The 17,107-nt window shown below is 46.8% G+C and overlaps 1 protein-coding gene across 1 annotated transcript in view; it reads right to left on the bottom strand.

Annotated features, from left to right (window-relative positions):
* Nucleotides 1–512: 512 nt before the first annotated feature.
* The window catches only part of LHFPL6 (LHFPL tetraspan subfamily member 6), a 144,498-nt gene continuing 127,903 nt past the window's right edge, over nucleotides 513–17,107 (bottom strand). The window contains exons 3-4 of the mRNA XM_037129647.2: nucleotides 15,192–15,290; nucleotides 513–1,571 (exon numbers count right to left, since the gene is read on the bottom strand). Of these exons, the coding sequence (XP_036985542.2) occupies nucleotides 1,453–1,571; nucleotides 15,192–15,290 (218 nt within the window). The 3' untranslated portion in view covers nucleotides 513–1,452. The remainder of the gene's footprint in view (nucleotides 1,572–15,191; nucleotides 15,291–17,107) is intronic.

Genomic DNA, 17,107 nt, shown 5'->3' with positions numbered 1-17,107 from the left:
TGTGAAATGGCCCTGGCACAGAAGCACTGGGAAATAATACAGCACATGTGGAAAGCAAAGGAGCAAGTCACCTGCAGCTTGTTGTCCAGGGGACTGTCGGCCCTGACACCTCCTGACCATGACCTGGCCCTCCTTGCCCTAGACCACGTCTGAATATAGCCCATCTCACACTTACTCCAAAATAGACATGAAATTCATCTCATAAAAATTGGGTCATGACTGAAGCGCCAGGAATGGGAAGTCAGAATTCTGGACTCAACTTTAATTGAAAGCAGGAACTATCTTATCCTCACCTTTAAAATCCCATGTACCGAGAACGATACCTGGTGTGAGAATTATCAAGTGAGTTAATGTCAGGCCTTCAAAGGAAAAGAAACATATACAGGACTGTTAGAATTGAAAGGCTGTATTTATGAAATTACAGAAGCATATCAGTTAATATTCCATGACTCATTTAGTTATTGATCAAAGAGAGAATTTATTCACAGAGCTTTTCAAATACAAACAAAATAGCAATTTTTTGGCTTTTAATGAAATGAATATGGAAATAAATGTGGTACAGCGCAGTATAAAAATGGAGAACCCTTCCCCCCCCCAAAAAAAAAACAAGATCTAATGACTGGAAAATGGACAGAAATATGCCTTTTACTTCATAAGAATAGCATAGCAGAAGCTACAGAGAAATACAGCATAGTGTTGAATAATAATGGAATACAAAGGCCTAACTCTAAAGGTCTGCATAAGCACTGAAAAGACATTGAGGGCATAAGGAGTTTATGCTCAATATACAAAATACTGATAAAGTGGCTTATTGGTCCATTTATTAGGTTTAACATATGCTTTATAAAGTGACAATACAGTTTTTAAATGCATGTTAAAAGGAACACAGAGTAACGCACAGCTACACCTGTCGTGCGGTCTTTGAGACAGTTTTTAGGTTTGCGTGTGGGCGTGTGTGTGAATGCAGATGTGTCTGTGTGTCTGTGTGCCCGTGTGCTTTCAGATGCGCCGTGGCCTGCCTGGGACCCCTGAGAGGTACCGGGCTTCCCACCATAACACTGTTCCTTCTAGCCCTTTGGTGATCTGAGTCTTTATTTAAAAAAGAAAAATCCCAAACCTCTGTTTGCATATATAGATTCGTTTTGCCTGCATCTATGTTCTACATTAACAACTCTGTGGAATAGAGACACCTAACACCCCCACAACATTTGTAGCCTTTGGTCCATTTTCTGCTACCATCATCCCATGCTCTCATGTCTTTTCCAAATCTCGTACAACCCTTCAGTGTTATATAATGATTCCGACTCTGCCTGGTGTCACTGCAACAGCATTGTATGAATTAGAACCACTCTTCCACCTTTGAAAGCAGCTGGATGCTTCAGTCCTCCAAGTCCCTCTGGCCCTTCTTCGCCACGGTCTGTTCTCGGGGGGTCTGTCCTCGGGGGCACCGTCTCAGTATGGGTACTGCTTCTGTTTCTTGCCGGAGAAGCAAGCCAGCCACGTGCAGAGCAGCACGGCAGCGGCGGCCCCCGCTCCCGTGCAGTAGTAGGCCCAGCCGATCTCACACTTACCTAGAGACGCAAGAGGGGAGAGAAAGCAGGTGCATCAGGACGGTTCTGTGGGAGAATCTGGGACTTCTCCCATGTGTGCAAGTTCCTTGCGGAGAGAAGTGAGTCAGAAATACCCACTGTCGGTGGGGTGTACTCAGTCCCGTGGAAGGAAAGTGCATGTGGAAGGCTGTGTGGAGACCGGAAAAAGCCAGCATGGTGGTTGTGTGCACTGCAGAAAGGCCTCGAGGCCCACGCCTCCGGCCTCCAACGGCCACAGGCCTTGTGACTAGAGGAAGAAGGGCAATGATCGGGGTAGAAGAGATGAAGCTATTAATTCCAATTTAAATCACCCAGAATCATATGCACCCTGTGGTATCTTGGGGAAAACTCAGAATAGACATACCCCTTCTGAAAAGGGCCACTCCACGGAGGGGACCCACTTGAAGGATAATGCTGAGGTGACCACTACTATTGACATGCCACTGCTAAATGACTCATGCGGGTGGAGAGGAAAACTCCCAGGTTCCCATGGGGTCAACACTCCCCTTTAAGTTAAAGCATCACGTAAATGAGACCATAATAACGAGGGTCCACAGGCGTCCCAATTGCTCAGAGTTGGGTTAGTACTAGAAGTAACAACGATGCCTGGGCTAAAATGGGCTAAATGTCTTAACACACACCTCCCCAAAGGAGACATACAGGGCACAAATAAGCACATGAAATGACGCTCCACGACAGGCCTCATCAGGGGAATGCAATGAGATGCCACTACACACCTATCAGCACGGCCAAAATCTGGAATATCGACACCACCAAGTGCTGACGAAGAGGTGGAACGACAGGAACGCTCGTACATCGGTAATAAGAATGCAAAGTATTGCAGTCACTTTGGAAAACATTTGGAAGTTTCTTACAAAACTAAATATATTCTTACCATACGATCCAACAATCACGCTCCTTGGTATTTACCCAAAGGAGTGAAAAACTTATGTCCACATGAAAATCTGCACGTGGATTTTAACAGCAGCTTTATCCATAATTGCCAAAACTTGGAAGCAACTTCATAGGAAGTATTCAAACCTGTACAACTCAAAGACTAAGAAGTCATTGACAAAGTGCCCTGTCTGAGATCATTACACGGGCTTCTGTATTCATTCCTCCTCCTTTTTACGTCATCCAAGTTATTTTTTTGTGTGTGCATCGTAAGGAAGTTTTCTGTATCTCTCATTAAATATTGTCTTTTCTGTGCCAGTTTTTTTTAAGATTTAATTTATTTATTGTTAGAGAGGGGGAGGGAGGGAGAAGGAAAAGGAGGGAAACATCAATGTGTGGTTGCCTCTCTCACACCCCCTACTGAGGACCTGGCCTGCAACCCAGGCACGTGCCCTGACTGGGAATCGAACCAGTCACCCTTTGGTTAGTAGGCCCGAGCTCAATTTTCTGAGCCACACCAGCCAGGGCTGCACCAGTTTCAATCAGTCTTTCAGTTTTATGATCTGATCACAAAATATTCCAACAACCGTTTTCCTCAATTTTCTTTTGTTCTTGTTTAGGTATTACATTAGACATAAACAATACACCAAAGATACTTGAATTTCATAGTTACTGAACATATTATAAATCACAGGTTAGAAACCACGTTCTTTTTTAATTATACAAGTCAGGTATTTTCACCTTGCTCATTAACAACTTCCCTGTTGAGCGATACAGAGACTGTCAGGCACAGCAGGCACCTTGACTTCATACCTGCAGTGTTGCTGCCTGGAGAGGGAGACAGCGCGTGACCTGTTTACAGATCAGAAGGTGAGGTGCGGTGAGGTTCAGTGAGTCATCCTCTTGTCACTCTGACGACAGAGTGGCAAAATTTGATGAGGGACCTTCGCATCTCGAAAGCTCTCTGGGGCATTTATAGTTCAGATGATAAGCTGTGTCATTCCGTTCTCAACCTAAGCATCATCCTTGATTTCCCCCTTTGCATGTCCAATAATAACAATAGTTTTAAAAAGGCAGTTTATTGACTTGATTATAGATGGCTATTTGCTCTAAATGGGTAGAAGAGCTTTACATTAAGTAAAGAGGAATGCATGCCATCCTCAGAAGAATTCGGTGTGATAGGCACATGAGTTTCATCCCCATCATTCAGATGGGAACACTGAGGCCAAGGAAAGTTCAGCAACCTGACCAAGGACGTGCTGTGAGCAAGCGGCCAGTCCTCTGCCTCTCCCTGCAAAGCCCATCGCGTCACCTATGCCTGCAGCGCCCGCCCGGACGGTCTCACCTGCCGTCACTGCTTCCCGCATCCCTGCTTCTACTTACAGCATCACCACCCCCAGTGAAGACAGCTAGCTTTTTTAAATAATTGATCATCATACGTCACTCTCTCACGTAAACTCTCTAATGCAGTCTCCAAAATCCAATCTCATTGCAATGGCCTTGAAGGAGCTGGTATCTGCCTTCCACCAAGACCTCATAACCACCTTCCCTCTCATCTTTTTTTTAAAATATTTTATTTATTTATCTTTAGAGGGGAAGGGAAGGAGAGAGGGAGAGGGAGAGAAACATCAATGTATGGTTGCCTTTCATGCGTCCCCTGCTGGGAACTGGCCTGCAGGGAACTGGTCTGCAACCCAGGCATGTGCCCTGACTGGGAATTGAACCACGATAGTCTGGTTTGCAGGCCCATGCTCAATCCACTGAGCTACACCAGCCAGGGCCCTCTCGTCTTTTTTCTGGCTGCAGTGGCTGCCTTCTCTGGCTCACATCAGGCTCACTGCTGGCTTGGGTGCTTCACTCATTCTTCTGTCCACCCAGAAAGCTCTGCTTCCAGGTCACTGGAGGTCTGGCTCCTTCTCAAGTGACACCTCTACCAAGACACCTCCCACCCCGCACCTGCTTCACCAGCCATTCTGTCCGTCACTCCACTTGACCGTCTGTGTAGCACTTGACCATGGTTTGGAAATACCCTGTGTGTGTGTGTGTGTGTGTGTGTGTGTGTGTGTGTGTGTGTGTGTGTGTGTGTTTATCATTTCAGTGTCAATTAGGGGAGATCTTGCATATTTTCTTCCCTACTGTACCCCTCCAGTCGTGCCTGGCTCATGGTAGGCACTCAATCAATCAACGTTGAGTGAAAAGTGAGGAAAAAGAAAAATGAAAAGATAGAAAGCCAGGGAGGCAGAGAGCCATCCCCTGCAAAAGAGGGTCATTCTGGAATGTTGTTTTGAGAGCAACTCTGGTCCTGCTCTGCCAGTGACTTTCAGGAGCAGTCACAGTGCATTTGCAGGCACCTGCAGACCGGGCTGAGTAGAATGGGATGCCAGATCCTGAAAGGTCACCTCTCCACCTCAGGGACGGCCTCCCCGGAACAATGACCTCCATTAACACCGATGGATGGTGAAGAACGATTCAAGGTAACAGAATCCACTTCATGGACCAGATTTGCTGATAACCTCAAGCCACTGTGGCTGTGACTCTCAGGAATAGTCTCCATGTTGAATTATTTTTTTAGCTGTATTAAATAAATCCAGGATGGAGAATTAATAGGCCGCTAAGAGATGGCACATGGTTTAGAAGCTTTCAGAAAGTCGGCAAAATTTGTGGTCGGGACATTTAGCTCAGGGTCCATCACACAGAACAGCATCAATTGTCCGTTATAACAAGGTATTGACCGACAAACAGTTCCAGAGCCTGACGTGAAAAGCAGAGGGTGCCACTCATTATTAATTCTTGGACACTTGTGTGAAAAAAATTGCTGGTGAGGCTCATAGGCTGAGAGTAGTACATGTGACAGTGACCACGTGTATTGAACAAAGATGGAAAAAGAAGCCACTGCAGAGTTGACTGCTGGGGGACCAAGGAGGGCAGCGAGCAGAACATGTTTTCTTCAGGGAAGTCAGTGAAATAGCAGCAGTTGAAACTCTCGGAGCCTTTGCCTGCCTGGGGCACTGCAGCAGACAGGGCACCTGTGGTACCCAGCGCCTTCAGACTGCTTTGCTGGTTCTGGGCTCTCATCCTTCCACTTCCGCTGTGCTTTGCTCCTGACCACTTAGATGGATGTGCAGACCCCATCAGAGGACCTGTGAGGATGGGGGGCTGCTTGGCCCCGGTTCCCAGAGCGGAGGAGCCCCCTGGCCTGCCCTGCAGCCAGCGACGGACTGATGGAGGGACTGGGCCGGGGCAGGAGAGCCCGCTCCCCGCCCGGGGCATCCCCAAGAGCGCACCCTCACTCGGATTTCACTCCCTGCCTCCCTTGCTTTCCCGCCTCCTCACCAGTTTTCCCGGGGCACGCTCCAGTGGTTACTCGAACGTGAATCCTCGTTTTGGGGTCTGCTCTGGGGAACTCAGTTTAAGACGAGAGAGCAACTGAACAAAATCTTCCTTGCTTTTCTTCATCACAGCGAGGGTCTGTGAAGTCACCTCAGGTGTCAGAAACTGAACCACCCCAGCCCGCCCACCCCAACCCGGCTGTTCCCCGAAGGACCCAGAGCAAGACTGGAGCCCTCGGGGGCAGCGTCACCCACTCTCCCCGCCCCACCCTCCTCCGGGGGAAGATCCAACTCCTGGGCTTGCTAAGTGTGTAGGTGTCACACAATTTTAAAGAATGGCTGTGTTTCTGAAGGTTTTCTCATTTGGGTCATAAAACATGTAGTCAACTCAGACCTACTGTTTAGCAAGTGAACATGAGACAGAATAACACTTGAAATAAAGCTACTTAAAAAGCATTCTATAGGGGCCCTGGCTGGTGTAGCTCGGTGGATTGAGTGCTGGCCTGCAAAACTAAGGGTCACTGGTTCGATTCCCAGTGAGGGCACATGCCTGGGTTGCAGGCCAGGTCCCCAGCAGGGGGCTCATTAGAGGCAACCACACATTGATGTTTCTCTCCCTCTCTTTCTCTTTTTCTTTTCCTCTGCCTAAAAATAAGTAAATAAAATCTATTTTAAAAAAAGCATACCATAGGCGAAGAAGATGTTTTAGGGCGTCACAAACTGTTGCCACTAAATACACTTATATGCAAGTTTCTCTGTATGAGAGGAAATGTATTATACATTTTGTGGGTTAAATTCAGCAATGGATTGAGGTCCAAAATGAGCAATGAATGTCCAGTGTGATTTAAAAAGTATTTCTCTAGGGGGGAGAGAAAAACCTTTTGTTCACTTCAATACCACGGACAAAAGTCCAGCCGATCTCTCTCCTCCTGAGTAAGTTCCCTCTGCCTCTCCATAGTCAGGCCTTCTTGTTTGCATACGGTTTAAAACCAAGAACAAAATAATCTGTCATGGGACCGATTCCATTGGTTCTATTGTGAAGTCACTGAACAAAGCCGTCTCCAGTAAAATAAGAAACCGGTTTTAAACCTTTGACCTCGAGCATACAAAAACTTTAATTCAAACTTTCAAGGGAACAACTAATTAAAAGGGTCCCTTGTGGGTCTGAAAGAGACTAGAGGGACAGCAGAAGTGACTGGTGGGCACGAGAAGAAAAACGCAGAAGTGAAAGGGCCGAGGGAGGGAAGTTGGTGGGGCCTGGCTCTGTTCCCAGCTTCTTCACGTGTTTCTGGTTTTGTTTTTTGGGTTTTTAAAAAAGATATTATTTATTAGTTTTGAGAGAGAGAGGAAGGGAGAAAGAGATGGAGAGAAACATCAATGTGTGTTTGCTCCCACACGCCCCCTACTGGGGACCTGGCCCGCCACCCAGGCATGTGCCCTGACTGGGAATCAAACCAGTGACCCTTTGGTTCTCAGGCCGGCACTCAATCCACTGAGCCACAGCAGCCAGGGCTGTTTGTTTGTTACTGGAGGTGTAAACTCACGTGGCTGCCCAAGGGCACTCTGCACGCAGCTCCAGGTCATATTCTATGGGCGCCCAGACATGAGCTCCGGGGAGTTTAGTCCACAGGCAGAGCCTGGTCACGGGCCCCACCAGTACCTCCTGAGAGGGGACAAAGCAGACTTATATGGAAAGGTAGAACCCCCCAAAGACCAGCACCGAGTCCGGGCACACAATGTCCCAGAAAGGGCGGCCATCTTCAAGCCTCCTAAGTTTTCAGAATGGCAACACAGGGGGCAGGACTGGTCCAGCTCATCTCCCCTGGAACCACGGCCCTCGGTTCTAATGTGCTACGTGGACAACATCTTTCTGCCTCTGCTGCCCCTTCTCTCCCAGGTGCAGGCGACTGGACTCCACTGGAAGCTGAATATCTTTTCCCCAAAACACCTTGTACATGCCTCACTTGCAGGCGTGTCCAACCATTGGGCGTCTCTGGGCCACACTGGAAGAAGAGTTGTCTTGGGCCACACGTCAAATACACAAACATTAACAAAGGCTAATGAGCTAAAAAAAGGTTTTAAGTAAATTTATGATTTTGTGTTGGGCCTCATCCTGGGCCACATGTGGCCTGCAGGCTGTGGGTTGGACCCCCCCCCCCCGCCCGTGGGATGTTCTAGCTTAAAGGCATTGGAACCACACCACTTCCAAAAAAACAGGCGGCAAGACATTTTTAGAGTCACTACCTTCTCTGTTTGCCTTATTTCTGCACAGAGATAACTGGGATGTACAGAGCCACCATACGAAATGCAGGCGTGCCCCTTGTCAGGGACCAGCACATTCAAGCTGTGGCATTAGCTGGGGTTGGGGGCAGTGAGGGGAGGTTCTACCGCTCCAATTAACCAGGCCGGTAAGAGGGGGCAGGGATTTACTCTCTGCAAAAGATACGTATCCGCAAGAAGTTCATAACAGTGCTGTCCAAGGAGATACATCACAGCAAGTTCTGGGAAGAAAATATATATCAGCCTTGTAACTTTTATCTACTCCAGCTGCCTGCGTTCTGCAGCTGGAGCAGGAGTGAGGAGGGGCTCTCCAGGTGAGGGGGTGGGGGCAGGCAACGGCTGGCTGTGCAGTGACCACGTTCAAACACGAGAACATGTTCTGTGGGTTTCAGATTTTAGGGGAAAAAATCTTCCTGAATGATAAATTCTTTCAATTCTAGTGGATGGTGTAAATTTCTCTGCTGGATTCCCCCAAAAAATCTTGCTAAAGAGTTACGATTTGAATGTCCTCTGGTGAGGTTTTCTCGCCCGGTAGAAATGCTCCAGCTCCAACTTTAGGATGAGGAGCTGAGGGAAAAAAGGACAGAAGAGTTTTACCCAAGGGCTGTCACTGTCTCCCAGGAGAGGCTGCTGGCCGCCAACTGGGCGGGGGGGGGGGGGGTGGTTATCGGAAAGCACGGATCCACAGTCTCACACTTTCTCAGCTGCTCAAATTCATCAAAGGGAAGGACACCCAGAATAGCAGTTGGACTTGACATTTGGTTCGTTCACACTGAGTTCACGCTGTCCATCAGGGAGAAAAGACAGCTCTCTTTGTTATTGCTACTAGTACTATAATTATTAATACTTCTGGAATCTTAATAAGTTCTAATGTCAGACTGTAGGTATACTTAGCAAGCATTCTTTTTTTTAGTTTTGAGCGTATGGAGATTTTAAATACTACTTTACGTTCGTTATTTTTTGCAAATGGAAAACCATAAATCAGAATTAAAGTCCAGAACAAGCACTACCTGGTAAGAGAAAAACAAATTCCATTTCTTTCATTCATAATTCTTTACTTAAAATATGTCAAATAAGGTCTCTAGGTTAGAGAAAAGTATGGAATCAATGATAATGTCCTAATTTTGGTAATTGTAGTGTTACGTAAAGTAATATTAATTTAAGACGCTATGCACTTAACTGCCTGTGGTGGAAGGGATGCCATGTCTGGGGGGGGGGGACAGCAGGAGGCGGGGGAGGGCAAAGGAAATATGACAAAATTTAACGTGAAGGGAATCTGGGGAAGAGTACATGGGGGGTCTTTGTACTAGTTTTGCAACTTTTCTATAAATCTGAAATTATTTCAAATCAAAATCAAGCAAATATAAAAAATTTAACTCTATGTGAACATATGTATATGCATATATATGTGTGTATATATATATATATATATATACACATATATATACTCCTACAGGAGCAGACATATGCTCCTGTAGAAAGTTAGTGGGCAGGTTTCATATTTTAAGTATAAAGAACAAGGATTCAAAAATGTGGTGGCCGTTTGGCCCGGAAAATGAGAAACCTGCACTTGGCGGTTTTTACGGTGTGGTTTCCTGGTGCAGGTGTTTGGTCACCTCTCCCACGCCACCTGTACGTGTTGCTCTGCTGAGTCCAGCACACAGCAGGGTCACCGAGGAGGTCCCTGTATTTGGCCACAGCCCTTTTCCACCAACCACAGCCATTCCCACCAACCACGGCCAACCACAAACAACGGAGCAAACAGCCTACAGATTAAATCCACCCAAGCAAAGAAGACATTCAGGCATGAATCATAAATGGTGCCAAATGGTAAGTGAAGAGGCCATGTGTGCAGTACAAGTGTACTCAAGTGGACAGGGACAGGGCCCCATCTTCTCCCGGACGCCCCCCACGGGGGCCCGGAGCAGGACGCGGCCAGAAGGCACGGTTTCCTCCGCAGTATTTCTCGGCCCGCGAGGCGGAGTGGTTACACACTCCCCTAAAGGAAAGGGGTTTTCCCAGCGGATACATGGGAAGGTTTCGCACAAGTGAAGGACGTGCTCTCTAGCGGAAAGGCCCCAGGGTTTTCATGTGTAAGTCGAGCTGTTTCCAGGCAGGTCCAGCCGTGAGTGCGTGAGGCAGGACAGCGTGGCAGGGACGCAGCGTTAAGGGTGACACAAAGGGACAGAGGCTTTCCTCTTCACCATGGGCCGGGCTGGGCTTCCTCTGTGCGTGGGAACTTCCTGGGATCGTTTGGTGTCAAATTCCAGAGGGCTCCCGTGGGTCCCCCTGTGCTCACCCAGCTCTCCTGGCCCCCCTCTCTTGTCCCCCTGCATTAGCGCTGTGCGTGAGGGGATGCGGGCTTCTGCTGCATGGCTTCCGGTGACTTGTCAAAGGTTTGGGACAGATCCAACGCAGAGTCTTGGAGGAGGGGAGATGCAGGGCTGCTCTGAAAACTCCCCTCTTGGCTGAATCTCAGTGCATGAAACACACCTTACTACTGACCAGTTCTCCGCAAAGCACTGTCACAGTGGGACCACACACTTACTTTGAGCAGTGACCAGAGTGCATCTGGCATTAGGAGTCTCTCCCAGAAACCAAGTGACGGGCTCTGACTACTGCTCTCTGTAAGCACCTGCTGGGCAAGTCCCACTCTGGGGCACACCTCCCATGCCCAGGGGCCACCCGGCAGGGCCTTCCAGTTAAACGTCACACAAGTGGACAACAGTTCTTCTGTTGCCACCAGCAGAAACAGACTTCTGTACGGGGAGCTGGATCACCCAGCTAACGAAGCACCCACTACTGCCAAGCTTCAGAAAGCTCAGAAAACGCATTTTCTCCTTTTCTTCCCATTTTTGCCTGTAACTTGTAAATCCGTTCTTCTCAAATGCAATCAGATTTGAGAGAAGGGGCCATAGGAGTCAGGAGTCCCAGAGTGAAAGGGGGGGGCAGTCACTGCTGGGATGCCTGGAGAAGAGAGTTCCTCACTGGACCGGAACGTGGGAAGAACAGGCTCCCATCTTTTCCAACATGAAGAGTTTCTCAGTTTTCAGAGTTTATGGTGTTTGTTCTTGAGAAGCCAAGGGCACAAATTCAAGAACAGGAAGCACGATGGCTTCTTGATCAAATTAAATAGCAAAATGAAAGCACGAACTGCTCCAATTCAACTCGGCAAATTAGCAAAACAAATGAATTAAAATTTTAAGCATCAGGATATAATTAGAAAGTCTTTGGTGGATAAAAATATCTCTGAAGCCTGAATTAAATCAGTTGGGTGATGTGATTAGTAAGGCTTTATGTGTGAGTCCAAATGTACAGTTGTGAAATGTAAAAAGGAGAGTAAAGACTGACCATTCCAGATGGTCCCTAAACATGGTCCTGCAAGAATAATACGAATAATAGTAGCGAACCTCTTTCGGGCTTTTATTATGTGAAGATGCTGTGGTACACTATGTAGTATTCTTATCACTTGTACTGTTTTGCTCTCTCTTTTTTAAAAGATTTTATTTATTTATTTTTAGAGAGGGGAAGGGAAGGAGAAAGAGAGAGAGAGAAACAGCCACGTGGGGTTGCCTCTCTTGTGCCCCCACTGGGGACCTGGCCTGCAACCCAGCATGTGCTCTGACCGGGAATTAAACCAGCGACCCTTTGGTTCGCCGGCCAGCACTCAATCCACTGAACCACACCAGCTAGGGCTGTTTTGCTCTCTTAAAAAGTAATAAATAAAATCACCATTGTTAACATTTAGAAAATACGAGCCATCGCTGACCATGACCATGGACTTTAGGGCACTGACGTCCAACAAAAGACACTCTGAGACAGGGGCCTTTTCTCCTGTTTGCCTCTTCTTCCTCACACACACACACCACGACTGCTCAGTAAAGTCTGCTTCTGCAAAACTCCGAACAGGTCCAGCCTGGGCTGGAAGAAGCCAGTGAGGGCGTGGTCTTCCCTGGCCGCATCCATTCACTCAAGAGTGGACACGTGGTGATGGACACCTGTAGTCCATTACTGGGGGGAAGCTCACCCCATCCCGAGGTACTGTTGGGAGGTGGGACAACCAAGATGAATGGGCAGTGCTCGCCACCGTACTTTCCAACTCCAAGCAGCAAGAATGCTGGAGTTGGCATGTTGGACGCAGCTGCTCTGTGCAGAGTCTCGGACCGACCTAGGCCCTGACCAGCTGCCCTGAGAGCAGAAGAGGTCAATAAATGAGCACAACCGGAGTAAAGACATTGGTTGAAATGAGGGTCCTCAGACTACAGTCCCAACACCTGTTTTTGTAAATAAAGTTTTATTGGGACACACTCGTGCCCAAACATACAGGAAGTGCCTTTCACGTTATAGCCGCGGAGCTGAGTGGTGCAAACAGAGAACATGTGGTTCGCCCAGTGGAAAACACTCACTCACCTGCCTCTCACAGAGACGTCTGCACAGCTCTGGCTCAGACTCACCAACCAGAGGGGACTAACACCTGCGAGGCAACCGCGATGCCTGCTGCATTGCCCAACACTTTCCTTCCTGCACTACCAGGTGTCTTATCCTTCTGAACATCTCCCTCCCCTGCTAGGCTTCAAGTTCCCGGAGGGCAGTCAGCAGCGTCTATTTAAATGACCTCTGGTGCCACATCTCAAGCACCCAGCACACCGATAGCACCCTGTGAATGTCTGCTGGCTGAGTAAGTGATGAATGAGCTCCTTGGATTATCCTTCACATGGGAACAGAAGCAATGGCTTCCTTCAGGAGGTGCCAGAAAGAGAGTAACAACGTTTCCATGATAGCGTGCCAAGAAAGGGCCCCATGTTCCACAATAAGGAGGGCACCGATCTCAATGACACAAACACCTCTCAGCCTCTGAGGGGTAGGCGTGCCCACCCACTGTCTCCTTCCAGAAATCAGCTCGGATTCTCAGAAGGCGCAGAGGCAGGGTGTGGCCGCAGCAAGCAGTGGGGGTGCCACTGAAAATGGGCCCCCGGGGCTCCCCTTACTGAGAATGCTCCCCCTCACCTGCATGCGGGGGCCCCAGCCCCCAAGTTTGCTCCATGATCTGTGATTGCACCTGTTTACGGGAGTTCGGGCTTCATCATCGTTCAGGGGAACGGTAACAATTTCTCAAAGACAGGAAATGAGGCAGTCCGGTGGCTCACCCCTTCTCTCCAATGTCGAGACAAGGGTCTGCAAAAATGATAGGAGCCCAGAGAAGACTGACTCCACACACTCAGGATACCCATTCGGGGAATCTAGAAACTCATTTCATCTGCAGATGCCCATTTTTATTTTCTTTAGCATGCAATCTGAGAGAAATTTTATGAGAAAAAGGAAAAAATTAAAAGGATGCCACAGTTTTTAAATCGCTCAAATGGCTTCAGGGAGTTAAAAAACCTTGAAGATATTATATTACCACCAGTCAGGAGGCAAGCAGTTTTTATTTTTTAGGCTAAGTTGACATATTTCCATGCAGTTTTAGATCCACCGTGCTGAGGAGATGTAAAACACTGGGCTGCGGTAATGAATGCAAAACGACAAGATCTGGGTTTCCTTATAACCTGCTACTGAGCACAGCAGCACACAGCACGGGAGAGGTGGGTGAGAGCCAAGTTCGAATCAAGTGGAGGCCTGCAGGAAACAGCCAGGAAGGCCGCACGCTCCAGAAAAGGAAAACGCCGCACGCTGCGTTGAGACATCATCTCCTGGACACAGTCTGCTCTTCAAACACAAACACAAAACCAAGCTTCGATTGTCTGCTCTGCGCCTGCCTCTTTCTCTCCTGTTAACTCATGGCAAGTGCAGGCCAATCCAGACCCAGGAAAGTCCTGTCACCAAGTGGGGGAGAGCAGGTGGCGGGATGCCCCGACTTTCTGTTCCTGTGAATCAGGTGGTATTGGGGGCACCACCCTCTCTGCCAAAGAGCCAGTGTTGTTTTGAGGGAGACAGGGTATTTGTCACCCACTGAGGCCAAGGAAAATGGCTTCAAGTTCACAGACCTTTGGCGTGACATTCCATCTGTCCATTTTTCTCAGTTTGTAATAGAAAAACGTTTTTCTATTAGACGTTCTGACATAAAAATAATTTGCAGTGGTTTGAGAAATGGTGATACTGCCATTAGACCAATTCCCTCAAATATTTTCTTGTAAGAATGAAATATTTAATGTGGAAAGTGGATGCTTAAGTTAGTCACTCGCCATGTACCGACAGTGAAAAACAGTGCGTCTATCCACCCATTAGGGGAAATACACTTGTTACCATTTGGCAGCGTGGCCTATGGGTTTGTAGTCTGTGGTCTAGTAACGCCAATTTTAGAAAAACATCCTGAGAACTATTCATTAAACTACTCAGTAGACCCTGCCTTCAAATGACAGAAGCTGGAATAGAAAGAACTAAGGGAGTAGTTAACATAGGTTGCCAACCCAGCGAAATATCATCCCATCATTATGACTTATTATAAAGAAAGCCATGGAAACAAATTCACAGTTTGCTGAGTGGAATACACTTCATGTACAGGAGAAAAATATCTGAAACCTTCTGTTTAGTACGCAAATTCGTGGGCCCTGCATCAGTGTGCGAGTCCTCGTTTCTCTCTGGTGTCCGGCTGACCTCCCCCAGCCTTCCTTCTCCCTCTTGCCAGGTAATTCATACATGTCACTTCTCCCAAACCCAGTTTGATCCTTATCCCTTTCATAAAGTTGTCTTGCCCAGGAGGGACATTGCTATAGATCCCATAACCCTTATCATTTCCTTAGTGGTTTTGTTTGTTTTAATTTCGAAGATAGAGCGTGAATTCATAGACAGTTAATTTTAGCATTTGCAATGAATCATAATTCCATGATGTTGAATGAATTGATCCATAAATAGAAACACTTCTGAGCAAGGGTTATTTCTTTTTTTGTATCTGCACTATTTCCCGTAGTTCAGGGGAACAGGTTACCCACAGATCTTCACCAGAACAGAAGGATAAATAGACGTGCGGGTATCGTTACCTACGAGTCTGGCTGCTACACCAGTCTGTGTTCTGGTTCCCCGTTCCTTTTCCACTTCATGCTCCCACGAAAGGTCAGATAGGTTCTTTTCTAAAGGGGTGGCATCTGTAAAGAGAACTTACCCAGGTCAAACTGGCCAGAAATGTAGCCACAAGTCTGCCGAACTTCCTCACTATCCCAGCCCAAGGGGTAGAGGGCACAGCCAGCACCAATCAGCAAGCCTGCAAAGAGAGGAGAGGAGAGGACGTCAGCAGTGATCCCTGTACCCCCACCTCAGGGGAGCAGGAGGGGAATTGTTATTAGCACTAAAACAGAGGAGCATGGTGTCTGTTTCGGAAAGCCATCTGAGGTTAGATTCCAAGAATAATTTCAAGCCTGCTTTAAAAGGAAAAAAAGAAAAAGTTAGAAAAAACAAATCGCAAATAAAGAAATAAAAAAAATTTATTTCTTTATTCTTAGAGAGAGTGGAAGGGAGAGAAAAAGAGAAGGAGAGAAACTTCGACCGGTTGCCTCTTGTGTGCCCTGCAACCGGGGACCAACCTGTAACCCAGGCCTGCGCCCTGACCAAGAATCGAACTGGCAAACTTTTGATTTGTGGTACGAAACCCAACCCATTGAACCACACTGGCAGGGACTGAAGAGTAATTTATTTATTTATTTATTCTTAACAATATATATATTTTATTGACTATGCTATTACAGTTGTCCCATTTCACTCCCTTATTCCCCTCTGCCCTGCACACCCCCTCCCACTTGCATTCCCCCACTTTAGTTCATGTCCATGGGCCATACATATAAGTTCTTTGGTTTCTCCATTTCCTGTACTATTCTCAACCTCCCCCTGTCTATTTTCTACCATCTATGTCACTTTTTCTCTGTACCTGTTTTCTCTCTCTCCCCTTACTTCCCCCCCCATAACCCTCCATGTGATCACCATTTCTGTGACTCTGTTGCTATTCTAGTTGTTTGCTTAGTTTGTTTTTGTTTTTGTTTTTTTTAGGTTCAGTGGTTCATAGTTGTGAATTTGTTGTCATTTTACTGTTCATATTTTTTATCTTATTTTTTCCTTAGATAAGTCCCTTTAACATTTCATATAAGGGTTTGGTAATGATGAACTCCTTTATCTTGACCTTATCTGGGAAGCACTTTATCTGCCCTTCCATTCTGAATGACAGCTTTGCTGGATACAGTAATCTTGGGTGTAGGTCCTTGTCTTTCATGACTTGGAATACTTCTTTCTAGCCCCTTCTTGCCTGCAAGGTTTCTTTTGAGAAATCAAATGACAGTCTTATGGACACTTCTTTGTAGGTAACACTCTGCTTTCTTCTTGCTGCTTTTAAGATTCTCTCCTTATCTTTAATCTTGGCTAATGTAATTATGATGTGCCTTGGTGTGTGCTTCCTTGGGTCCAAGTTCTTTGGGATTCTCTGAGCTTCCTGGACTTTGTGAAAATCTATTTTCTTTGCCAGATTGGGGAAGTTCTCCCTTATTTGTTCAAATAAGTTTTCAATTTCTTATTCTTTCTTTTCTCCTTCTAGCACCCCTATGATTTGGATGTTGGAACATTTAAAGTTGTCTTGGAGGTTTCTAGGCCTCTCCTGATTTTTTTTGAATTCTTGTTTCTTCATTCTTTTCTGGTTGAATGTTTCTTTCTTCCTTCTGGTCCACACTGTTGATTTGAGTCATGGTTTCCTTCCTGTCACTGTTGATTTTCTGTACATTTTCCTTTATTTCACTTTTCATAGCCTTCATTTTTTTCCTCTATTTTATAACCGCACTCAAACATTTTTGTGAGCGTCCTGATTACCAGTGTTTTGAACTGTGCATCTGACAGGTTGGCTATCTCTTTGTCAGTTACTTGCATTTTTTCTGGAGCTTTGATCTATTCTTTCATTTGGGCCTTTTTTTTTTTTTTTTGTCTCAGCACACCTGTTTTGTAGTAAGAAACAGAGCCTTAGGTATTCACCAGGGTGGGGCAACCCACGTGGCTGCGTTGTGGTGCTGTCTGTGGGGAGGGTCCAAGAGGGAACAGTGCTGC

The sequence above is a fragment of the Artibeus jamaicensis genome, unplaced genomic scaffold (assembly GCF_021234435.1).
Source record: "Artibeus jamaicensis isolate MK-2021 breed Jamaican fruit bat unplaced genomic scaffold, CSHL_Jam_final contig_415, whole genome shotgun sequence".
In the NCBI taxonomy this organism is placed as follows: domain Eukaryota; kingdom Metazoa; phylum Chordata; class Mammalia; order Chiroptera; family Phyllostomidae; genus Artibeus; species Artibeus jamaicensis.
This window is presented reverse-complemented; position numbering and strand designations above follow the sequence as displayed.